The following is a 23,458-nucleotide window of genomic DNA, read 5'->3' as shown; positions in this document are numbered from 1 at the left end:
ATTTAAAAAAAGAACAAATAAAATCATACTTTCCAAAACCCGTTAAGATCAAAATCTGCTCTTTCAATCTTCAAGTTTAAATTTAATGCTCCCATAAGCGATTCCATTAAATTTATGGCCTTTGCTGCACCTTCACAGCCTGCTACGGCTGATTTTAGAGCTTCCTTGTTTCATTATGACCCACTTCCTCTTACCGTGTACGATGCTGCTCCCGATAACGATCAAACAAATGCATTTTGCTGTTTTCACATCGTCACACAAACAAACACACACACACACACGCGCTTCCTTTATGTTGTGACGCCAGCACCAGCCCACGGCCTGCTTTGCTTTGTTCGCCCAACTGACAGACTACTGATAAACCTAATTCACACCATCAAATGCCCCGCACACAAACACACGCGCAGCCACTTTGGAAAATTGCTTCAACGAAGGAAAATCTGCGTTTTTTCCTTCTCAAATTTCTTGTTTGTCCTCCATTTTCGCAAAACAAAAACAAAGCCCGCTTAAGCGCACGTCACACGCGAGCTAATTTCGACCCCCCGAAATTGACATTTCACACGCCGCAATATCTCTGTCTGTCTGGCTTTTGTTCCAAAACTCTGCACAGAGCTCGGAAGGAAAAAAAATCCAAATTCCGCACTCCCTGGACTTTTGCGAACTTTCCCGGAAAACAGCCTCACTGGAACTGACGCGCGCGAGCGGAGAGCGGACCACAGCCAACTTGGACCAGGACCGATGCCCGATTTCACCTTTGACATTTCGAAGGGCGCATGCTCCCCCGGAATATCTCTGCTGGAGGTGGAGGAGGAGGAACACACCGGAGATCCTGCTGGATATTCTCGACTCAGACGTATTCAAATCTCAAATCGAGTACGGTTGGAGCCCGGTCGAACGACACATAAAGGGAACGCGAAAAAGTGACAGATGTCACTTTTGACATAACGATAGCCAAAACAAACAGTACAGTTGCGGCGCGCTGATTTGAAAACTCTCGAAACGCTGTCAAATCAATGGGGTCTTACTGTAGAGGGTTTTTTTTAAGGAGAAAAGAAGCGCAACAAGAGGTGTACGAAATAATATTACGACGAGTGTTGGGGAAAAAGTTTTTCCATCATTTTCAGTCCCGAAAAGCTGAGCTGATGTTTGCATTGTGAAAAATGAGGAGAGTGAGGAGAGAATGAGGCCGGTGAGGAGGATGAGTCGAAGGGTAATGTTTATGTTTGTTTTCTCTATTTTGAGGGTGGGCTTGTTTTTGTTTGTTTCGGCGCTAACAAGCGTAACAACAAACTTTGGTTGATAAAATTCGGAGGCAATTTTGTGACAGTAGTGCGGATTGAAGGTCACCGAAGAAGAAGAATGGGTTGTTTTTATATTTTTGAACGATTTTTATTTGATTTGATGATCAAAAAAATCTAAAATTCACCCCGAAATTGAATTTTATTTAAAAATAATTTTAAGTTTCAGTTGTCGGAAAAACCATCCAATCAAAGCAATTTTAGCCTTTTTCCAGAATCCTGTGCAATCAATTTCAATCCCGAATCCAATCGCAGCAATCCATGAAACTGATGACGTCAGAGCAAGTTGAGTTCTGGCGGAACCTGGATTTTGTTTTTATTTATTTGGAGGGGACTCCCACGGGCGCTCGACAGCTCACAGAGAGTAGGTACGTCACAAAAGTTCAGCATTCTGATTTTTTAATTTGCATTGCCCGACAGAGTCAAGGCTGAGAGGAGCTCTGCAGCAGCCGGACGTAACATCTGGGAAAAGATTAAGGACAAATGGTTGAATAATAAAATAATTGGGTCCTAAAATGAAGCTTAGATTGCTTATGTTATTGTTTACATCGACAAAACTTATTGTTTCTGAGTACAATGACCCTTTGTACGACCACAAAGAGTTTAAAATGGATTTTTAAATCAATTTTGAAAAATTAACCTCGCGGTCCTTTTTGACAGAAAAGGTCCTACTTGACAGTTTGTTCCAAGGGGACCATCCATCGAAAAAATGTTGTCTTGTCAACTTTTGTTTGCATTAAAATAACAAAAAGTGATCAGAAATGCTTTTAAGCGTGTTTTTAATCGTTGTACATACAAATTCACTTAGGGATTGATATTTTTCGAGAATAAAGAAATTTATTTAACACAAAACGTAATGCACTCATTAAACACTCAACTTTCTGGATAAACCTTTTTGAAATGCTAGTTCCTAGAAGTAGATGTCCAAATATTACATACATAACAAAGGAAGTATGAAAAAGTATTGAATAAAAGCAAAATCTGAGCGATTTACCCTTAAGGCATTAAAGAAAAACTTAGATTTTCATCAAATGAAACCTAAAAGAAGACATTCAGATTAAACCTTTTCCAAACGTTGCTTTCTAGTTCATGTCGTCATCGATTACGAGCGGTGTGCAAAATCACTCCATTAAACATGCGAACCCAGAGTGAGCTAGGTACGTCAGCAAAAGTGGAAAAATCCAGAAAGTTCATTGCCTGCCGTCCCGCCAGAGCCTGCTGGGATGGACAGGGATCGGGGACGCGACAAGAGGATCCTTTTCAGCAGAGTAAAATCGATTTGCAGTATTGCTATTGCACCGTGATTGATTTTCCTTCCCTTGTTGGTACACGGAAAATGGTCAAAATTGAAATTTGAAAAGAAAAAAGCGGAAAATTTCATCAAAATGCTGATGCTATTTTGCGTAATTAAATTTAATTTAAATATCAAAAAAAAAAATTCTCAGTGCACCAAGGTGATGAAACAGACTGTGACGTCATCGGGACGATGACGATGTCCTCATCACACGGCCGATTGTTATCGACCACACCAGCGAGTGTGCTGTGGGATGATTCAATGTGTTGGAAGAAGGAAGGTGTGCACCCGTACGAGGGGAAACGTTTCGCGGGAATTGTGGCTATTTTTATCCCTAATGGCTGCTACCTGCCACCATCAAGGTGATTTTTGTTTTGATATTTATTTTTTCGCTGCGATTTAAATTCCTTTTCCACGCATCCTTTCTCGCCCGAAGATTCTGTGAAATGGAGGTTTTAACATTGCATTTTGAAAAGTAGATTTTATATCTTTTGTGAGCTCTCTCGCGGGGGATTGGCAGCCACACCCCCTTGCATGCGTATCGCCCGGTTGCCACATTGCTTAAGCAGTGTCTGCGTCTCTTCTGGAAAAAATCTGTATTAATTATGTTGCTGCATCATTTTGTCTCGCCAAAGATTTACACGAACATTTTACTGAAATATATAACTCATGAGACTTTTCTCCTTTATTTTGGAGAGCTGATAAAAAAAATTGAAAATTGCTGTTCAAGTAAAATCAGTAATTATAAAAAAATAAAAAATGAAAAAAAAATAAAAAAAAATTGTTCAGGGGGAGAATGAAGTTCATGCAAATCAGCCAAGGGGGGAATAGAACGAAAAAGATTGAGAAACACTGACTTAAATTGTTAAAAAAAAGTGCCTAGAGGCATTGTCTGGGACTGGGACACTAGAAAAATTACTGCATACTTCTTTTTACTTAAAATATTGGAAATGTTAGTAAAAAATACAGCCAAAGTTGACCCCAAAAAAATTACATTTTTAAAAACATTGGCAAAGTCACATAAAACAAGTTTAACCTCCAACCCTGAAGTTTTCTAAAATTTTGATAATTCTTCTTTCCAATGCTTTTTAAAGATCGAAAACTTGTTGAAAAAGGCGATTTTTTTTAGATCGAAGCCCGTCTAGAGGCGGGGTTAGGTTGTAGAGGGTTAACCCAGAAGGGTAATTTTCATTTAGAACAAAAATTTTCATTTTACAATTTCGTGTTTTTCTAACTTTACATTTTTTAGAGGATTTAATTTCTAAATTTGTAGCACAAACCACACATATTATTAGTATAGCAAAAAGTTACACATGAGCAATTCTCTGAGATTTCGGTCATTCGATTTTTTTTGTATTTTTTAATTCGGCTGAAACTTTTTTGATGCCTTCGGTATGCCCAAATAAGCCATTTTGCATCATAAGTTTGTCCATATAATTTTCCATACAAATTTGGCAGCTGTTCATACAAAAATGATGTATGAAAATTTAAAAATCTGTATCTTTTGAAGGAATTTTTTGATCGATTTGGTGTCTTCGGCAAAGTTGTAGGTATGGATAAGGACAACACTGAAAAAAAATGAAACACGGTAAAAAAAAATAAAAAGAGTGTCCATGTTTGCCCACTTTTGAAAAAATATTTTTGAAAAGCTGAGAAAATTCTCTATATTTTGCTTTTCTGGACTTTGCTGATTCGACCCTTAGTTGCTGAGATATTGCCACGCAAAGGTTTAAAAACAAGAAAATTGATGTTTTCTGAGTCTCACCCAAACAACCCAGCATTTTCTAATGTCGATAGCTCAGCAACTAATGGTCCGATTTTCAATGTTAAAACATGAAATATTCGTGAAATTTTCCGATCTTTTCAAAAAAAAATATTTTCAGGAATTTTAAATCAAGACTAACATATCAAAAAGGTGTAATATTGAATGTATAGAAAAATGATAGGAAAATAAATATTATTCAAAATAATCAAATTCAAAATATAGTATTTTCTCATAATGTTTGTCCCTCACCAATAAAACGGAAGGTTAATATCATTGCAACTAAATGTACCTAAAAAATTTCTTCTTGGAAAGGTAGCTTAAAGATCCTTTTGAACTATCCGTGACTTAGAAAATATTTTACCTGTGGATTTTTGTTTTTTCTCCAATTTTAAGTTTTTTCATAGATTTTGTTGAAGGCGCGACAATTTTTTGTTGAAAAATCAATGGATTTAAAGCTCTTAAATTCGTAAAAGGAATAGTTTCTTTTAAAAAATTGTTACTTTGGTAGTCACAGTGCTTTTTACAAATGTCAGCCTAAAAGTGAGCAAATTATATTTATATGTTAAATCGATGATTAAGGCCAGCTTTCTTTCAATGATCATTCAAAAAATTATAATTTAATATTTTAGCTTTTAATAAATTTAATGAAAATTTGAGTATAAGTAAACAAATCCAAATTTACTTGCCCGTGGGAGTCGCTCAACCTGCATTCCTGTCACACATGAGGTCTGCACAGCTGATTCCACGTAGATTTTTCCCGCCAGTAATGACAGGAAACGTTGACAAACGGAATATGTGCCAAAATCATAAGTGGTTTTTAACATATGAAGGGAAATCATCGTGAACTGGAACTGCCGGTCGTTAGCCCGGGTAAAGTGGAAACGTTGAGATTATTGCTGTCCTCTGCTCTCATCTCGCAAAAAACCATACAGAGATCCACGTCCCATTCAACCGGCTCCGTGGCTTAATGGTTACGTCTTCTGTCTCCCAAGCAGAAGGTTCTGGGATCAAATCCCGGTCGGTACCTTTGAAATTAGGAATTAGGAATTTGAATATGGATAAAAACTAAAATGAAGCAGGTGGGATTCGAACTCACAACTTTGGATTGATGGTCTTGGGACGCTAAGCAGTCGACCATCAGAAGGTTTACACTCTAGCAGTGAATTGATCCGTAGTGTTGAAACATGTTATCTTTTCATATTAAATACGCGCTGATCCCTGATTTGCCTGAGGAGATTGGAAGTCTAAATATAGATCGAGTTTCCTTCAGATGCTTGCTTCTATGTTTAGGCGGGGCCGAACAATGCCCAGCGACCTCGGAATTGGACCGCAAGGAGCTCTGTCATTCTGAAACGGGTCGTTGGAAGCAGCGCGAGGGCTGTCACCACCTAATACCCGGGACTGAGATAAGTTGTATCAGCATTCGGCATATACACAGTCTGATACAAATTATACTTTCCCATAATTTCGCTACCGGTTAGCGGGTATTGGATTGGATCACACACACACAAGTAAACAAATCCAAATTTACTTACCAAACTGTTGTGTGTGTGTGTGTGTGTGTGTGTGTGTGTGTGTGTGGTCCAATCCAATACCCGCTGGCCGGCAGCGAAATTATGGGAAAGTATAATTTGTATCAGACTTGGGCTATGCTGATACAGCTTATCTCAGTCCCGGGTATTAGGTGGTGACAGCCCTCGCGCTGCTTCCAATGACCCATTTCAGAATGGCAGAGATCCTAGCGGCCCAATTCCGAGGTCATGGAGCATTGTCTGGCCCCGCCTAAACATAGAACAAGAACCAGACGGATCCTCGAACTATCTTTAAACTTCCAATCCCATCAGGCAAAACAGGGATCAGCGCGTATATAATGATAAATAAGTGGCATTTGGGTAAAAACACTTTTTCTTCCTTTTCTCCCGCGCGAAACAACGACGCAGGTCAAACACGATCGAAGCAGGCCTTGCCTCGCAAAGAGCAACGGCGAGACTCCAAATTTACTTACCAAACTGTTCTTCTAAAAATGCCTTCAAAACTGGAGATATTTTTTGTTATTGGCCTGTTATTGGTTGGAAGCCAAAACAACTTCGGAATAACATTTTTTGTTATGGAAGAATACCTCCAACTGTTATTGGGATGATCGGATTAGTTGTTAAAATAACAAAAAATAATAACAAAGATTTGTTCGAAGAATAACTTAAAATGTTATTAGTCTGTTATTACAATAACAATCCAATAACAAAAAAATCATAACGGCGAATAACAAATCTTGTTATAAATAACATAAAATGTTATTGGCCTAGTATTTTCAAATAACAAAAAATGTTATTCCCAAGTTATTTCCGTCTGCTCGGGTAACTAACTTTTGAAACATTTAAAAATATTTATGGAGTCGGAGCCACCCATTTTTTGAAAGCTGAAGTCGGAGTCGGAGTCAGAGTCGCTTGAAACATGACCCGACTCCGCAGCCCTGAATGATATGGACAAACTAATGATGCAAAATGGCTTTTTGGGCATACCGAAGGCACCAAAAAAGTTTCAGCCGGATTAAAAAATACAAAAATTAAAATTAAAGAAAAAAGACCGATTCCGTAGAGAACTGCTCACATGAAGAAGCTATTCTCACTTCTTACTAGAAATTCACCAACATTGAGGTGCCCAGAAAAAAAAATGACCCCCATCTCCACAAGCGCAAAACGGTTATTCGGGTTATTTTAAGCATCTGTACAAGTTTTGAGTGAAATTGGTTGAGATTAACCCATTGATACTCGAGCCTTAAGCTTTTTATGACCCGCTAATAGTTTTTCAGGGTCAAGTTCTACAGCTTTGGTATGTTCTACAAAGGTTGTAGAGCATCAAATTTTGAAAAAAAAAAAACGTCCCATATTATGGGCATCTTAACCAACATGCATATGGGACCGTTTTGGCGTACATTGAAACTCAAAAATCGAAAAAAAATCCCGCAAAACCTGTTATAGAACGACCTACTCAAGCATATAGATTCGTTCAAAATTGGTATTCCTAATTCAAATCAGTCGAGTCAACATCGTCGGTGACACAGGAAGTCGTTGGTTTTCTTCTATTTCGATTGGTTGATTTGGCAAAATGAGAACTTTTGGAGTAATTTTCACTGTGTTGAATTTGTTGGCGCTCGGCGAATCTGTTTGGCAACCGTGCCCCCAAGAAACTGAGTTTAAATGTGGTCTGCGACCCGTGGAGCACCCGCAAAAGAACAATGAGCAATATGTTGGTCCAGCTTATCCCGGCCAGTGGCCGTGGATCGGAATCGTCTATCACCGGAAGCCGAATCAAATTGTGGAGTACGCTTGTGGTGGGACGTTGATCAGCGAAAGACACGCCCTAACTTCTACACTTTGCGTCAAGAGTGAAAACGGCACCTTGTTAAACAGCGGAGATGTCCTATTTCGGATCGGGACTCATAAGAAAAACTTGTTGAATGTGGGATATGCTCAGCATCGGCAGGTTGTCAGAATTCATCAACCCGTGGAATATGACGAGGAAAGCGAAAATAAAGTCGTCATTTTAGAGTTGAGTTACAAAGTGAAATTCAACAAATATGTGCAACCGGCCTGCTTTGTTCAAATTCCAATTGGTGGTCCTTCAATCCATATAGTGACAGGTTGGGGATTGCCAGAAGGAAATGATCTTTTGGGAAATTACGAAACGATATTTCGATGTGGTGAAAATCATATTTATATCTCGAATAACTATAAATATATGAATCTTACTGAAGTTTGTGATAAAGACCGCGGTGGCGTTGTTCATGATTCAAATGATTATGGATTTCCTGATGTTTCTAAGTACCTATATGCAATCATTGATTGTGTTATTGCATGCGAAAAGAACTATTACGATTTCCCTGGAATTATATGGTTATATGGTTATCTGCCTTGGATTGCAACAATAACTAATCTCGATTATTTGCGAGTAGTTAGAAAAGGGCAAAGATACGATCCATCTAAGCAATACCCGAACCTTTTGCCACGACGTAACTGTGGAAATGTTTTCAATGGCAACACAGAGACTGGCCCAAATGCTCAACTATATGAGTATCCGTGGATGGCCATGATTTTTGGCAGACGTTATTTTAATGGTTCTATCTATCACTTGTGCACAGGCACTCTCATTAGCCACCGATATGTTCTAACTGCTGCTTTTTGTATTCATATGGGTGATCTGTGAGTATTTGTACTACCATCAAATTGCGTTCAACTCACCTTTCTTAATTTACAGCTTATTTGTACGACTCGGAGATTACGATAAAAGTCAAAACCCAGATTGTACTGGAAGTGATAAAATGGATTGTGCTCCACCGTTTAAAGATTATGATGTGGAGTATACGACGGAACATCCAGATTTCAATTTGATAAATGACATAGCTTTAATACGAACAAAAAAACCTGTTTTATATGAAGGTAGGTTTAAAAAGAAAAAAAGAAAGAAAGAGAGCAGCGTCTACAAAATATTAGCTTTAATTCTATTAATTTGTTTTAGATCATATCCAACCTGTTTGTTTGCCAGTAACTCCATACCTTAGAAAGAAAAAGTTCAGGCAATATATGTTCACTGGCTGGAACCATGAAGAATCTAACTTGAACGAAAACAATGTTTTACAGAAAACAATAGAATCAACTGTTAACTTAACCGAGTGCGTATCCGAAGAGCGAATACTTAAGGAAACCAACCTTATTGCGATGATATGTACGAAAAAATATTACAAGTACATTTACCCGGGGACACCACTTGGAAATATCGTTAATCATAATGGAAAACGATTTATACAGTTCGCACTGTTCTCTATCCTTGACTATGGGCCATACTATTACACCTATATTCCTTATTATATGGATTGGATCGTTGCTAACATGGAGGAGTAAAAACATATGTTTTTACACTAAAAATAAATCCTTTTGCGTGATGTAAGTTACACAAACTGAACAGATTTGATTAAACTGATTGATAAACATGAACTTGCAAATCGCGCAACCGTTGGATTATTTTTTTCAATCCGAAAACCACAACCCGAGTAGACGGAAATAACGTGTTAATAACATTTTTTGATATTTAAAAATACTAGGCCAATAACATTTTCTGTTATTTATAACAAGATTTGTTATTCGTCGTTATGATTTTTGTTTTTGTTATTGTAATAACAGACTAATAACATTTTGAGTTATTATTCGAACAAATCTTTGTTATTATTTTTTGTTATTTTAACAACTAAACTAATCCGATCATCCCAATAACGGTTGGAGGTATTCTTCCATAACAAAAAATGTTATTCCAAAGTTTTTTTGGCTTTCAACCAATATCAGACCAATAACAAATTTTGTTATGATAACATAAACTGTTATTAAAACCTTATGCAAAAATGGATTTTGCAAGAATATTCCATAACATTTTTTGTTATTTTAACAGTATTTGTTATTGAAATGGCATGAATTTTGTTATTACCGTCTGCCCGGGAAGGATTATTTTTCCTATAAATATCAACTTTTTATACTTTGCCTTTAGTTATTTAGGGACAAAATTAGTGATAGTGAATTTAGTAATTCTATCAGAATCAGTGATTTTCATTCAAGTAGCATAAAAACCATTCTGATTTGTCAAAATTTCCATAGAGTCTCGATCAATCAATAGAGCAATTCTCTACAAAATCGGTCTTTTTTCTTCAATTTTAATTTTTGTATTTTTTAATCCGACTGAAACTTTTTTGGTGCCTTCGGTATGCCCAAAGAAGCCATTTTGGATCATTAGTTTGTCCATATAATTTTCCATACAAATTTGGCAGATGTCCATACAAAAATGATGTATGAAAATTCAAAAATCTGTATCTTTTGAAGGAATTTTTTGATCGATTTGGTGTCTTCGGCAAAGTTGTAGGTATGGATACGGACTACACTGGAAAAAAATGATACACGGTAAAAAAAATTTAGTGATTTTTTTATTTAACTTTTTATCACTAAAACTTGATTTGCAAAAAAACACAATTTTTAATTTTTTTTATTTTTTGATATGTTTTAGAGGACATAAAATGCCAACTTTTCAGAAATTTCCAGGTTGTGCAAAAAATCATTGACCGAGTTATGAATTTTTTAATCAATACAGTTTTTTTCAAAAAATCGAAATATTGGTCGCAAAAATTTTTCAACTTAATTTTTCGATGTAAAATCAAATTTGCAATCAAAAAGTACTTTAGTGAAATTTTGATAAAGTGCACCGTTTTCAAGTTAAATCCATATTTAGGTGACTTTTTTGAAAATAGTCGCAGTTTTTCATTTTTTAAAATTAATGCACATGTTTGCACACCTTTGGAAAAAATATTTTTGAAAAGCTGAAAATTCGTCGATCGTCGAAAATTCTCTATATTTTGCTTCTTCGGACTTTGTTGATACGACCTTTAGTTGCTGAGATATTGCAATGTAAAGGTTTAAAAACAGGAAAATTGATGTTTTCTAAGTCTCACCCAAAAAGTCCATCATTTTCTAATGTCGATATCTCAGCAACTAATGGTCCGATTTTCAATGTAAAAATATGAAACATTTGTGAAATTTTCCGATCTTTTCGAAAACAATATTTTCAAAATTTTCAAATCAAGATTAACATTTCAAAAGGGCCAAACATTCAATATTACGAAGTAAATGTTGGCCCCGGACTAACCTAAAAAGGTTAGGTCGTTAGCTCAGTCCAGGTGTAGGAGTCGTCTCCCTGGGATCTGCCTCGGTGGAATCGCTGGTAGGCAGTTGGACTCATAATCCAAAGGTCGTCAGTTCGAATCCCGGGGTAGATGGAAGCTAAGGTGTAAAAAGAGGTTTGCAATTGCCTCAACAATCAAGCCTTCGAACACCTAGTTTCGAGTAGGAATCTCGCAATCGAGAACGCCAAGGCAATGCTCTAGAGCGAATAATTTGATTTTTTTTTTGAAGTAGAATTAGGTAAAATTAGTTAAAATTAAGTAAAATTAAGAAAATTAAGTAAAATTAAGTTAAATTAAGTAAAATTAAGCAAAATTAAGTAAAATTAAGGCAAATTAAGTCAAATTAGGTTAAATTAAGTTAAATTAAGTTTAAATTAAAGTAATTTGATGTTATATTTAAACTTTGTTAAATGCAGAACGTAGTTTAAATATAATTTCAATTTACTATAATTTAACAAAAATAACTTTTTGTAAGTTTTTTTGTAAATCTGTATTTTTGTATTTTTGTATTTTTGTATTTTTGTATTTTTGTATTTTTGTATTTTTGTATTTTTGTATTTTTGTATTTTTGTATTTTTGTATTTTTGTATTTTTGTATTGTATTTTTGTATTTTTGTATTTTTGTATTTTTGTATTTTTGTATTTTTGTATTTTTGTATTTTTGTATTTTTGTATTTTTGTATTTTTGTATTTTTGTATTTTTGTATTTTTGTATTTTTGTATTTTTGTATTTTTGTATTTTTGTATTTTTGTATTTTTGTATTTTTGTATTTTTGTATTTTTGTATTTTTGTATTTTTGTATTTTTGTATTTTTGTATTTTTGTATTTTTGTATTTTTGTATTTTTGTATTTTTGTATTTTTGTATTTTTGTATTTTTGTATTTTTGTATTTTTGTATTTTTGTATTTTTGTATTTTTGTATTTTTGTATTTTTGTATTTTTGTATTTTTGTATTTTTGTATTTTTGTATTTTTGTATTTTTGTATTTTTGTTTTGTATTTTTGTATTTTTGTATTTTTGTATTTTTGTATTTTTGTATTTTTGTATTTTTGTATTTTTGTATTTTTGTATTTTTGTATTTTTGTATTTTTGTATTTTTGTATTTTTGTATTTTTGTATTTTTGTATTTTTGTATTTTTGTATTTTTGTATTTTTGTATTTTTGTATTTTTGTATTTTTGTATTTTTGTATTTTTGTATTTTTGTATTTTTGTATTTTGTATTTTTGTATTTTTGTATTTTTGTATTTTTGTATTTTTGTATTTTTGTATTTTTGTATTTTTGTATTTTTGTATTTTTGTATTTTTGTATTTTTGTATTTTTGTATTTTTGTATTTTTGTATTTTTGTATTTTTGTATTTTTGTATTTTTGTATTTTTGTATTTTTGTATTTTTGTATTTTTGTATTTTTGTATTTTTGTATTTTTGTATTTTTGTATTTTTGTATTTTTGTATTTTTGTATTTTTGTATTTTTGTATTTTTGTATTTTTGTATTTTTGTATTTTTGTATTTTTGTATTTTTGTATTTTTGTATTTTTGTATTTTTGTATTTTTGTATTTTTGTATTTTTGTATTTTTGTATTTTTGTATTTTTGTATTTTTGTATTTTTGTATTTTTGTATTTTTGTATTTTTGTATTTTTGTATTTTTGTATTTTTGTATTTTTGTATTTTTGTATTTTTGTATTTTTGTATTTTTGTATTTTTGTATTTTTGTATTTTTGTATTTTTGTATTTTTGTATTTTTGTATTTTTGTATTTTTGTATTTTTGTATTTTTGTATTTTTGTATTTTTGTATTTTTGTATTTTTGTATTTTTGTATTTTTGTATTTTTGTATTTTTGTATTTTTGTATTTTTGTATTTTTGTATTTTTGTATTTTTGTATTTTTGTATTTTTGTATTTTTGTATTTTTGTATTTTTGTATTTTTGTATTTTTGTATTTTTGTATTTTTGTATTTTTGTATTTTGTATTTTTGTATTTTTTGTATTTTTGTATTTTTGTATTTTTGTATTTTTGTATTTTTGTATTTTTGTATTTTTGTATTTTTGTATTTTTGTATTTTTGTATTTTTGTATTTTTGTATTTTTGTATTTTTGTATTTTTGTATTTTTGTATTTTTGTATTTTTGTATTTTTGTATTTTTGTATTTTTGTATTTTTGTATTTTTGTATTTTTGTATTTTTGTATTTTTGTATTTTTGTATTTTTGTATTTTTGTATTTTTGTATTTTTGTATTTTTGTATTTTTGTATTTTTGTATTTTTGTATTTTTGTATTTTTGTATTTTTGTATTTTTGTATTTTTGTATTTTTGTATTTTTGTATTTTTGTATTTTTGTATTTTTGTATTTTTGTATTTTTGTATTTTTGTATTTTTGTATTTTTGTATTTTTGTATTTTTGTATTTTTGTATTTTTGTATTTTTGTATTTTTGTATTTTTGTATTTTTGTATTTTTGTATTTTTGTATTTTTGTATTTTTGTATTTTTGTATTTTTGTATTTTTGTATTTTTGTATTTTTGTATTTTTGTATTTTTGTATTTTTGTATTTTTGTATTTTTGTATTTTTGTATTTTTGTATTTTTGTATTTTTGTATTTTTGTATTTTTGTATTTTTGTATTTTTGTATTTTTGTATTTTTGTATTTTTGTATTTTTGTATTTTTGTATTTTTGTATTTTTGTATTTTTGTATTTTTGTATTTTTGTATTTTTGTATTTTTGTATTTTTGTATTTTTGTATTTTTGTATTTTTGTATTTGTATTTTTGTATTTTTGTATTTTTGTATTTTTGTATTTTTGTATTTTTGTATTTTTGTATTTTTGTATTTTTGTATTTTTGTATTTTTGTATTTTTGTATTTTTGTATTTTTGTATTTTTGTATTTTTGTATTTTTGTATTTTTGTATTTTTGTATTTTTGTATTTTTGTATTTTTGTATTTTTGTATTTTTGTATTTTTGTATTTTTGTATTTTTTTATTTTTGTATTTTTGTATTTTTGTATTTTTGTATTTTTGTATTTTTGTATTTTTGTATTTTTGTATTTTTGTATTTTTGTATTTTTGTATTTTTGTATTTTTGTATTTTTGTATTTTTGTATTTTTGTATTTTTGTATTTTAATCTTCAAAATGCCTTTTCTCTAACTGCATGTACGTTCGAGAGCGACCCGCGACAAAATAAACAACAACTTTGTCCCCTGCTGCGTATTGGTACGTGTTCATTATGACGACCGAACAGCACAGCTGGTGCTGCCGCGACTGCTAACCAGATAACACACATCGATAGAAGTTGTGCAAAGAAACGGCCAAGGTTTGGTCTTTCCAGATCTCGCACACACATTAGTGCTATCTTTGAGTGTGTCACACCACTGCAATGAATGGTGGGAAAAATATTGGAGAAAAAAAAACCGGTTGCGATCGTTAGTTGCGATTTCACGGTGACCCGTGATTTGTTTGAACTGTCAAAATTGATTTTTTTATTTTGTAATTTTTAACAATTTTGACAATTTTGACAATTTTGACAATTTTGTCAATTTTGATAATTTTGTCAATTTTGACAATTTTGACAATTTTGACAATTTTGACAATTTTGACAATTTTGACAATTTTGCCAATTTTGCCAATTTTGACAATTTTGCCAATTTTGACAATTTTGACAACTTTGACAATTTTGACAAATTTGATAATTTTGTCAATTTTGTCAATTTTGACAATTTTGACAATTTTGACAATTTTGTCAATTTTGACAATTTTGACAATTTTGACATTTTTGACACAATTTTGTCAATTTTGACACAATTTTGACAATTTTGACAAATTTGTCATTTTTGACACAATTTTGTCAATTTTGACAATTTTGAAAATTTTGACAATTTTCACAATTTTGACAATTTTGACAATTTTGTCAATTTTGCAATTTTGACAATTTTGACAATTTTGACAAATTTGACAATTTTGACAAATTTGACAAATTTGACAATTTTGACAATTTTGACAATTTTGGCTATTTTGACAATTTTGACAATTTTGATAATTTTGACAATTTTGACAACTTTGACAATTTTGACAATTTTGACAATTTTGACAATTTTGACAATTTTGACAATTTTGTCAATTTTGTCAATTTTGTCAATTTTGTCAATTTTGTCAATTTTGACAATTTTGACAATTTTGACAATTTTGACAATTTTGACAATTTTGACAATTTTGACAATTTTGACAATTTTGACAATTTTGACAATTTTGACAATTTTGACAATTTTGACAATTTTGACAATTTTGACAAATTTGACAATTTTGACAATTTTGTCAATTTTGACAGTTTTGTCAATTTTGACAATTTTGTCAATTTTTGACAATTTTGACAATTTTGACAATTTTGACAATTTTGTCAATTTTGATAATTTTGATAATTTTGATAATTTTGATAATTTTGATAATTTTGTCAATTTTGTCAATTTTAACAATTTTGACAATTTTGACAATTTTGACAGTTTTGACAATTTTGACAATTTTGACATTTTTGACAATTTTGACAATTTTGACAATTTTGACAATTTTGACAATTTTGACAATTTTGACAATTTTGACAATTTTGACAATTTTGACAATTTTGTCAATTTTGATAATTTTGATAATTTTGATAATTTTGACAATTTTGACAAATTTGACAATTTTGACAATTTTGTCAATTTTGACAATTTTGACAATTTTGACAATTTTGACAATTTTGACAAATTTGACAATTTTGACAATTTTGTCAATTTTGTCAATTTTGACAGTTTTGTCAATTTTGACAATTTTGTCAATTTTTGACAATTTTGACAATTTTGACAATTTTGACAATTTTGACAATTTTGTCAATTTTGATAATTTTGATAATTTTGATAATTTTGATAATTTTGTCAATTTTGTCAATTTTAACAATTTTGACAATTTTGACAATTTTGACAATTTTGACAGTTTTGACAATTTTGACAATTTTGACATTTTTGACAATTTTGACAATTTTGACAATTTTGACAATTTTGACAATTTTGACAATTTTGACAATTTTGACAATTTTGACAATTTTGACAATTTTGACAATTTTGACAATTTTGACAATTTTGACAATTTTGACAATTTTGACAATTTTGACAATTTTGACAATTTTGACAATTTTGACAATTTTGACAATTTTGACAATTTTGACAATTTTGACAAATTTGACAATTTTGACAATTTTGTCAATTTTGTCAATTTTGACAGTTTTGTCAATTTTGACAATTTTGTCAATTTTTGACAATATTGACAATTTTGACAATTTTGTCAATTTTGATAATTTTGATAATTTTGATAATTTTGATAATTTTGATAATTTTGATAATTTTGATAATTTTGTCAATTTTGACAATTTTGACAATTTTGACAATTTTGACAATTTTGACAATTTTGACAATTTTGACAATTTTGACAATTTTGACAATTTTGACAATTTTGACAATTTTGACAATTTTGTCAATTTTGACAATTTTGTCAATTTTGACAATTTTGACAATTTTGACAATTTTGTCAATTTTTGACAATTTTCGACAATTTTCGACAATTTTGACAATTTTGACAGTTTTGTCAATTTTGACAATTTTGTCAATTTTTGACAATATTGACAATTTTGACAATTTTGACAATTTTGTCAATTTTGATAATTTTGATAATTTTGATAATTTTGACAATTTTGACAATTTTGACAATTTTGACAATTTTGACAAATTTGACAAATTTGACAATTTTGTCAATTTTGACAGTTTTGTCAATTTTGACAATTTTGTCAATTTTGACAATTTTGACAATTTTGACAATTTTGACAATTTTGACAATTTTGACAATTTTGACAATTTTGACAATTTTGACAATTTTGACAATTTTGACAATTTTGACAATTTTGACAATTTTGACAATTTTGACAATTTTGACAATTTTGACAATTTTGACAATTTTGACAATTTTGACAATTTTGACAATTTTGACAATTTTGACAATTTTGACAATTTTGACAATTTTGACAATTTTGACAATTTTGACAATTTTGACAATTTTGACAATTTTGACAATTTTGACAATTTTGTCAATTTTGACAATTTTGACAATTTTGACAATTTTGACAATTTTGACAAATTTGACAATTTTGACAATTTTGTCAATTTTGACAATTTTGACAATTTTGACAATTTTGACAATTTTGACAATTTTGACAATTTTGACAATTTTGTCAATTTTGTCAATTTTGACAATTTTGTCAATTTTGTCACTTTGTCAATTTTTGACAATTTTGACAATTTTGACAATTTTGACAATTTTGACAATTTTGACAATTTTGTCAATTTTGACAATTTTGACAATTTTGTCAATTTTGTCAATTTTGACAATTTTGACAATTTTGACAATTTTGACAATTTTGACATTTTGACAATTTTGACAATTTTGACAATTTTGACAATTTTGACAATTTTGACAATTTTGACAATTTTGACAATTTTGACAATTTTGACAATTTTGACAATTTTGACAATTTTGACAATTTTGACAATTTTGACAATTTTGACAATTTTGACAATTTTGACAATTTTGACAATTTTGACAATTTTGACAATTTTGACAATTTGACAATTTTGACAATTTTGACAATTTTGACAATTTTGACAATTTTGACAATTTTGACAATTTTGTCAATTTTGACAATTTTGACAATTTTGACAATTTTGTCAATTTTGACAATTTTGACAATTTTGACAATTTTGACAATTTTGACAATTTTGACAATTTTGACAATTTTGTCAATTTTGACAATTTTGACAATTTTGACAATTTTGACAATTTTGACAATTTTGACAATTTTGACAATTTTGACAATTTTGACAATTTTGACAATTTTGACAATTTTGACAATTTTGACAATTTTGTCAATTTTGACAATTTTGACAATTTTGACAATTTTGACAATTTTGACAATTTTGTCAATTTTGACAATTTTGACAATTTTGACAATTTTGACAATTTTGACAATTTTGTCAATTTTGACAATTTTGACAATTTTGACAATTTTGACAATTTTGACAATTTTGACAATTTTGTCAATTTTGACAATTTTGACAATTTTGACAATTTTGACAATTTTGACAATTTTGACAATTTTGACAATTTTGACAATTTTGACAATTTTGACAATTTTGACAATTTTGACAATTTTGTCAATTTTGACAATTTTGTCAATTTTGACAATTTTGACAATTTTGACAATTTTGACAATTTTGACAATTTTGACAATTTTGACAATTTTGACAATTTTGACAATTTTGACAATTTTGACAATTTTGACAATTTTGACAATTTTGACAATTTTGACAATTTTGACAATTTTGACAATTTTGACAATTTTGACAATTTTGACAATTTTGACAATTTTGACAATTTTGACAATTTTGACAATTTTGACAATTTTGACAATTTTGACAATTTTGACAATTTTGACAATTTTGACAATTTTGACAATTTTGACAATTTTGACAATTTTGACAATTTTGACAATTTTGACAATTTTGACAATTTTGACAATTTTGACAATTTTGACAATTTTGACAATTTTGACAATTTTGACAATTTTGACAATTTTGACAATTTTGACAATTTTGACAATTTTGACAATTTTGACAATTTTGACAATTTTGACAATTTTGACAATTTTGACAATTTTGACAATTTTGACAATTTTGACAATTTTGACAATTTTGACAATTTTGACAATTTTGACAATTTTGACAATTTTGACAATTTTGACAATTTTGACAATTTTGACAATTTTGACAATTTTGACAATTTTGACAATTTTGACAATTTTGACAATTTTGACAATTTTGACAATTTTGACAATTTTGACAATTTTGACAATTTTGACAATTTTGTCAATTTTGACAATTTTGACAATTTTGACAATTTTGACAATTTTGACAATTTTGACAATTTTGACAATTTTGACAATTTTGACAATTTTGACAATTTTGACAATTTTGACAATTTTGACAATTTTGACAATTTTGACAATTTTGACAATTTTGACAATTTTGACAATTTTGACAATTTTGACAATTTTGACAATTTTGACAATTTTGACAATTTTGACAATTTTGACAATTTTGACAATTTTGACAATTTTGACAATTTTGACAATTTTGACAATTTTGACAATTTTGACAATTTTGACAATTTTGACAATTTTGACAATTTTGACAATTTTGACAATTTTGACAATTTTGACAATTTTGACAATTTTGACAATTTTGACAATTTTGACAATTTTGACAATTTTGACAATTTTGACAATTTTGACAATTTTGACAATTTTGACAATTTTGACAATTTTGACAATTTTGACAATTTTGACAATTTTGACAATTTTGACAATTTTGACAATTTTGACAATTTTGACAATTTTGACAATTTTGACAATTTTGACAATTTTGACAATTTTGACAATTTTGACAATTTTGACAATTTTGACAATTTTGACAATTTTGACAATTTTGACAATTTTGACAATTTTGACAATTTTGACAATTTTGACAATTTTGACAATTTTGACAATTTTGTCAATTTTGACAATTTTGACAATTTTGACAATTTTGACAATTTTGACAATTTTGACAATTTTGACAATTTTGACAATTTTGACAATTTTGACAATTTTGACAATTTTGACAATTTTTGACAATTTTGACAATTTTGACAATTTTGACAATTTTGACAATTTTGACAATTTTGACAATTTTGACAATTTTGACAATTTTGACAATTTTGACAATTTTGACAATTTTGACAATTTTGACAATTTTGACAATTTTGACAATTTTGACAATTTTGACAATTTTGACAATTTTGACAATTTTGACAATTTTGACAATTTTGACAATTTTGACAATTTTGACAATTTTGACAATTTTGACAATTTTGACAATTTGGACAATTTTGACAATTTTGACAATTTTGACAATTTTGACAATTTTGACAATTTTGACAATTTTGACAATTTTGACAATTTTGACAATTTTGACAATTTTGACAATTTTGACAATTTTGACAATTTTGACATTTTGACAATTTTGACAATTTTGACAATTTTGACAATTTTGACAATTTTGACAATTTTGACAATTTTGACAATTTTGACAATTTTGACAATTTTGACAATTTTGACAATTTTGACAATTTTGACAATTTTGACAATTTTGACAATTTTGACAATTTTGACAATTTTGACAATTTTGACAATTTTGACAATTTTGACAATTTTGACAATTTTGACAATTTTGACAATTTTGACAATTTTGACAATTTTGACAATTTGACAATTTTGACAATTTTGACAATTTTGACAATTTTGACAATTTTGACAATTTTGACAATTTTGACAATTTTGACAATTTTGACAATTTTGACAATTTTGACAATTTTGACAATTTTGACAATTTTGACAATTTTGACAATTTTGACAATTTTGACAATTTTGACAATTTTGACAATTTTGACAATTTTGACAATTTTGACAATTTTGAATTTTGACAATTTTGACAATTTTGACAATTTTGACAATTTTGACAATTTTGACAATTTTGACAATTTTGACAATTTTGACAATTTTGACAATTTTGACAATTTTGACAATTTTGACAATTTTGACAATTTTGACAATTTTGACAATTTTGACAATTTTGACAATTTTGACAATTTTGACAATTTTGACAATTTTGACAATTTTGACAATTTTGACAATTTTGACAATTTTGACAATTTTGACAATTTTGACAATTTTGACAATTTTGACAATTTTGACAATTTTGACAATTTTGACAATTTTGACAATTTTGACAATTTTGACAATTTTGACAATTTTGACAATTTTGACAATTTTGACAATTTTGACAATTTTGACAATTTTGACAATTTTGACAATTTTGACAATTTTGACAATTTTGACAATTTTGACAATTTTGACAATTTTGACAATTTTGACAATTTTGACAATTTTGACAATTTTGACAATTTTGACAATTTTGACAATTTTGACAATTTTGACAATTTTGACAATTTTGACAATTTTGACAATTTTGACAATTTTGACAATTTTGACAATTTTGACAATTTTGACAATTTTGACAATTTTGACAATTTTGACAATTTTGACAATTTTGACAATTTTGACAATTTTGACAATTTTGACAATTTTGACAATTTTGACAATTTTGACAATTTTGACAATTTTGACAATTTTGACAATTTTGACAATTTTGACAATTTTGACAATTTTGACAATTTTGACAATTTTGACAATTTTGACAATTTTGACATTTTGACAATTTTGACAATTTTGTCAATTTTGACAATTTTGACAATTTTGACAATTTTGACAATTTTGACAATTTTGACAATTTTGACAATTTTGACAATTTTGACAATTTTGACAATTTTGACAATTTTGACAATTTTGACAATTTTGACAATTTTGACAATTTTGACAATTTTGACAATTTTGACAATTTTGACAATTTTGACAATTTTGACAATTTTGACAATTTTGACAATTTTGACAATTTTGACAATTTTGACAATTTTGACAATTTTGACAATTTTGACAATTTTGACAATTTTGACAATTTTGACAATTTTGACAATTTTGACAATTTTGACAATTTTGACAATTTTGACAATTTTGACAATTTTGACAATTTTGACAATTTTGACAATTTTGACAATTTTGACAATTTTGACAATTTTGACAATTTTGTCAATTTTGACAATTTTGACAATTTTGACAATTTTGACAATTTTGACAATTTTTGACAATTTTGACAATTTTGACAATTTTGACAATTTTGACAATTTTGACAATTTTGACAATTTTGACAATTTTGACAATTTTGACAATTTTGACAATTTTGACAATTTTGACAATTTTGACAATTTTGACAATTTTGACAATTTTGACAATTTTGACAATTTTGACAATTTTGACAATTTTGACAATTTTGACAATTTTGACAATTTTGACAATTTTGACAATTTTGACAATTTTGACAATTTTGACAATTTTGACAATTTTGACAATTTTGTCAATTTTGACAATTTTGACAATTTTGACAATTTTGACAATTTTGACAATTTTGACAATTTTGACAATTTTGACAATTTTGACAATTTTGACAATTTTGACAATTTTGTCAATTTTTGACAATTTTGACAATTTTGACAATTTTGACAATTTTGACAATTTTGACAATTTTGACAATTTTGACAATTTTGACAATTTTGACAATTTTGACAATTTTGACAATTTTGACAATTTTGACAATTTTGACAATTTTGACAATTTTGACATTTTGACAATTTTGTCAATTTTGACAATTTTGACAATTTTGACAATTTTGACAATTTTGACAATTTTGACAATTTTGACAATTTTGACAATTTTGACAATTTTGACAATTTTGACAATTTTGACAATTTTGACAATTTTGACAATTTTGACAATTTTGACAATTTTGACAATTTTGACAATTTTGACAATTTTGACAATTTTGACAATTTTGACAATTTTGACAATTTTGACAATTTTGACAATTTTGACAATTTTGACAATTTTGACAATTTTGACAATTTTGACAATTTTGACAATTTTGACAATTTTGACAATTTTGACAATTTTGACAATTTTGACAATTTCGACTGCAATCAGTTTAAATTTCATAGCAAAACAATTAATTGCTCAGCAGCAACCATTCACCGTGAATTCCATCGAACCTTAAGCACCAATCACAAGCACGACTTCTCTGCCGTTTTACGGCGATATGATGTATACGCCATTTTGGACATTTTCAATTTTATTGTACAGTCTGATAAAGAATCTTAAAAGCTACCTCCTGACGAAAGAATTTTTCAAAAAACTGCTCTGGGGCCCATTTTATTAAGCAAACAAACTATGATGTATACGCCAATTTTACTCATCGTGATGTATGTATGCATTGAGAATTGATAGAAGTCAAATTAAATACTGTTTGAATGTTGATTTGAGGTTTTGGGACCAAATCAAGATTGGGCAATATTTTATTAAATTATTTCGATTTAATTCTTAAGGGGACGTCCATTAGGCATCATCCATAAAGTACGTCACGTTCTGAGGCAAAAGGGGAGTTTTGAGCAAGCGTTACGTTGCGTATTAAAAGCATAGAGAAATCGTGACAAAGGGGGGTGGAGTAAATTTTGGCTGATTTTAATGTGGCGTACTTAATGGATGACACCTTATCCACATCCACGTAGACACTTTTTTGAAAATTATAGACCCACCCACCTTCCT

At 28.8% G+C, this 23,458-nt stretch overlaps 1 protein-coding gene and 1 long non-coding RNA gene across 2 annotated transcripts in view; one reads left to right on the top strand and one right to left on the bottom strand.

The window, feature by feature from the left end:
• Window positions 1–1,386: 1,386 nt before the first annotated feature.
• The window catches only part of LOC120424018 (uncharacterized), a 32,129-nt gene continuing 10,057 nt past the window's right edge, over window positions 1,387–23,458 (bottom strand). The window contains exon 2 of the long non-coding RNA XR_005606303.2: window positions 1,387–1,760. This is a non-coding gene — a long non-coding RNA (uncharacterized LOC120424018). The remainder of the gene's footprint in view (window positions 1,761–23,458) is intronic.
• On the top strand, window positions 5,915–11,303 carry LOC128092581 (proclotting enzyme-like). Its single transcript, XM_052706769.1, has 3 exons — window positions 5,915–8,556; window positions 8,612–8,793; window positions 8,873–11,303. The coding sequence occupies exons 1-3, from the start codon at window positions 7,463–7,465 to the stop codon at window positions 9,253–9,255; spliced, it is 1,659 nt and encodes a 552-aa protein (XP_052562729.1). The 5' UTR covers window positions 5,915–7,462; the 3' UTR covers window positions 9,256–11,303.

This window comes from Culex pipiens, chromosome 1 (assembly GCF_016801865.2).
Source record: "Culex pipiens pallens isolate TS chromosome 1, TS_CPP_V2, whole genome shotgun sequence".
NCBI classification, from domain to species: Eukaryota; Metazoa; Arthropoda; class Insecta; order Diptera; family Culicidae; genus Culex; species Culex pipiens.
The sequence above is the reverse complement of the archived record's forward strand: the minus strand, read 5'-3'. Positions and strand labels throughout refer to the sequence as shown.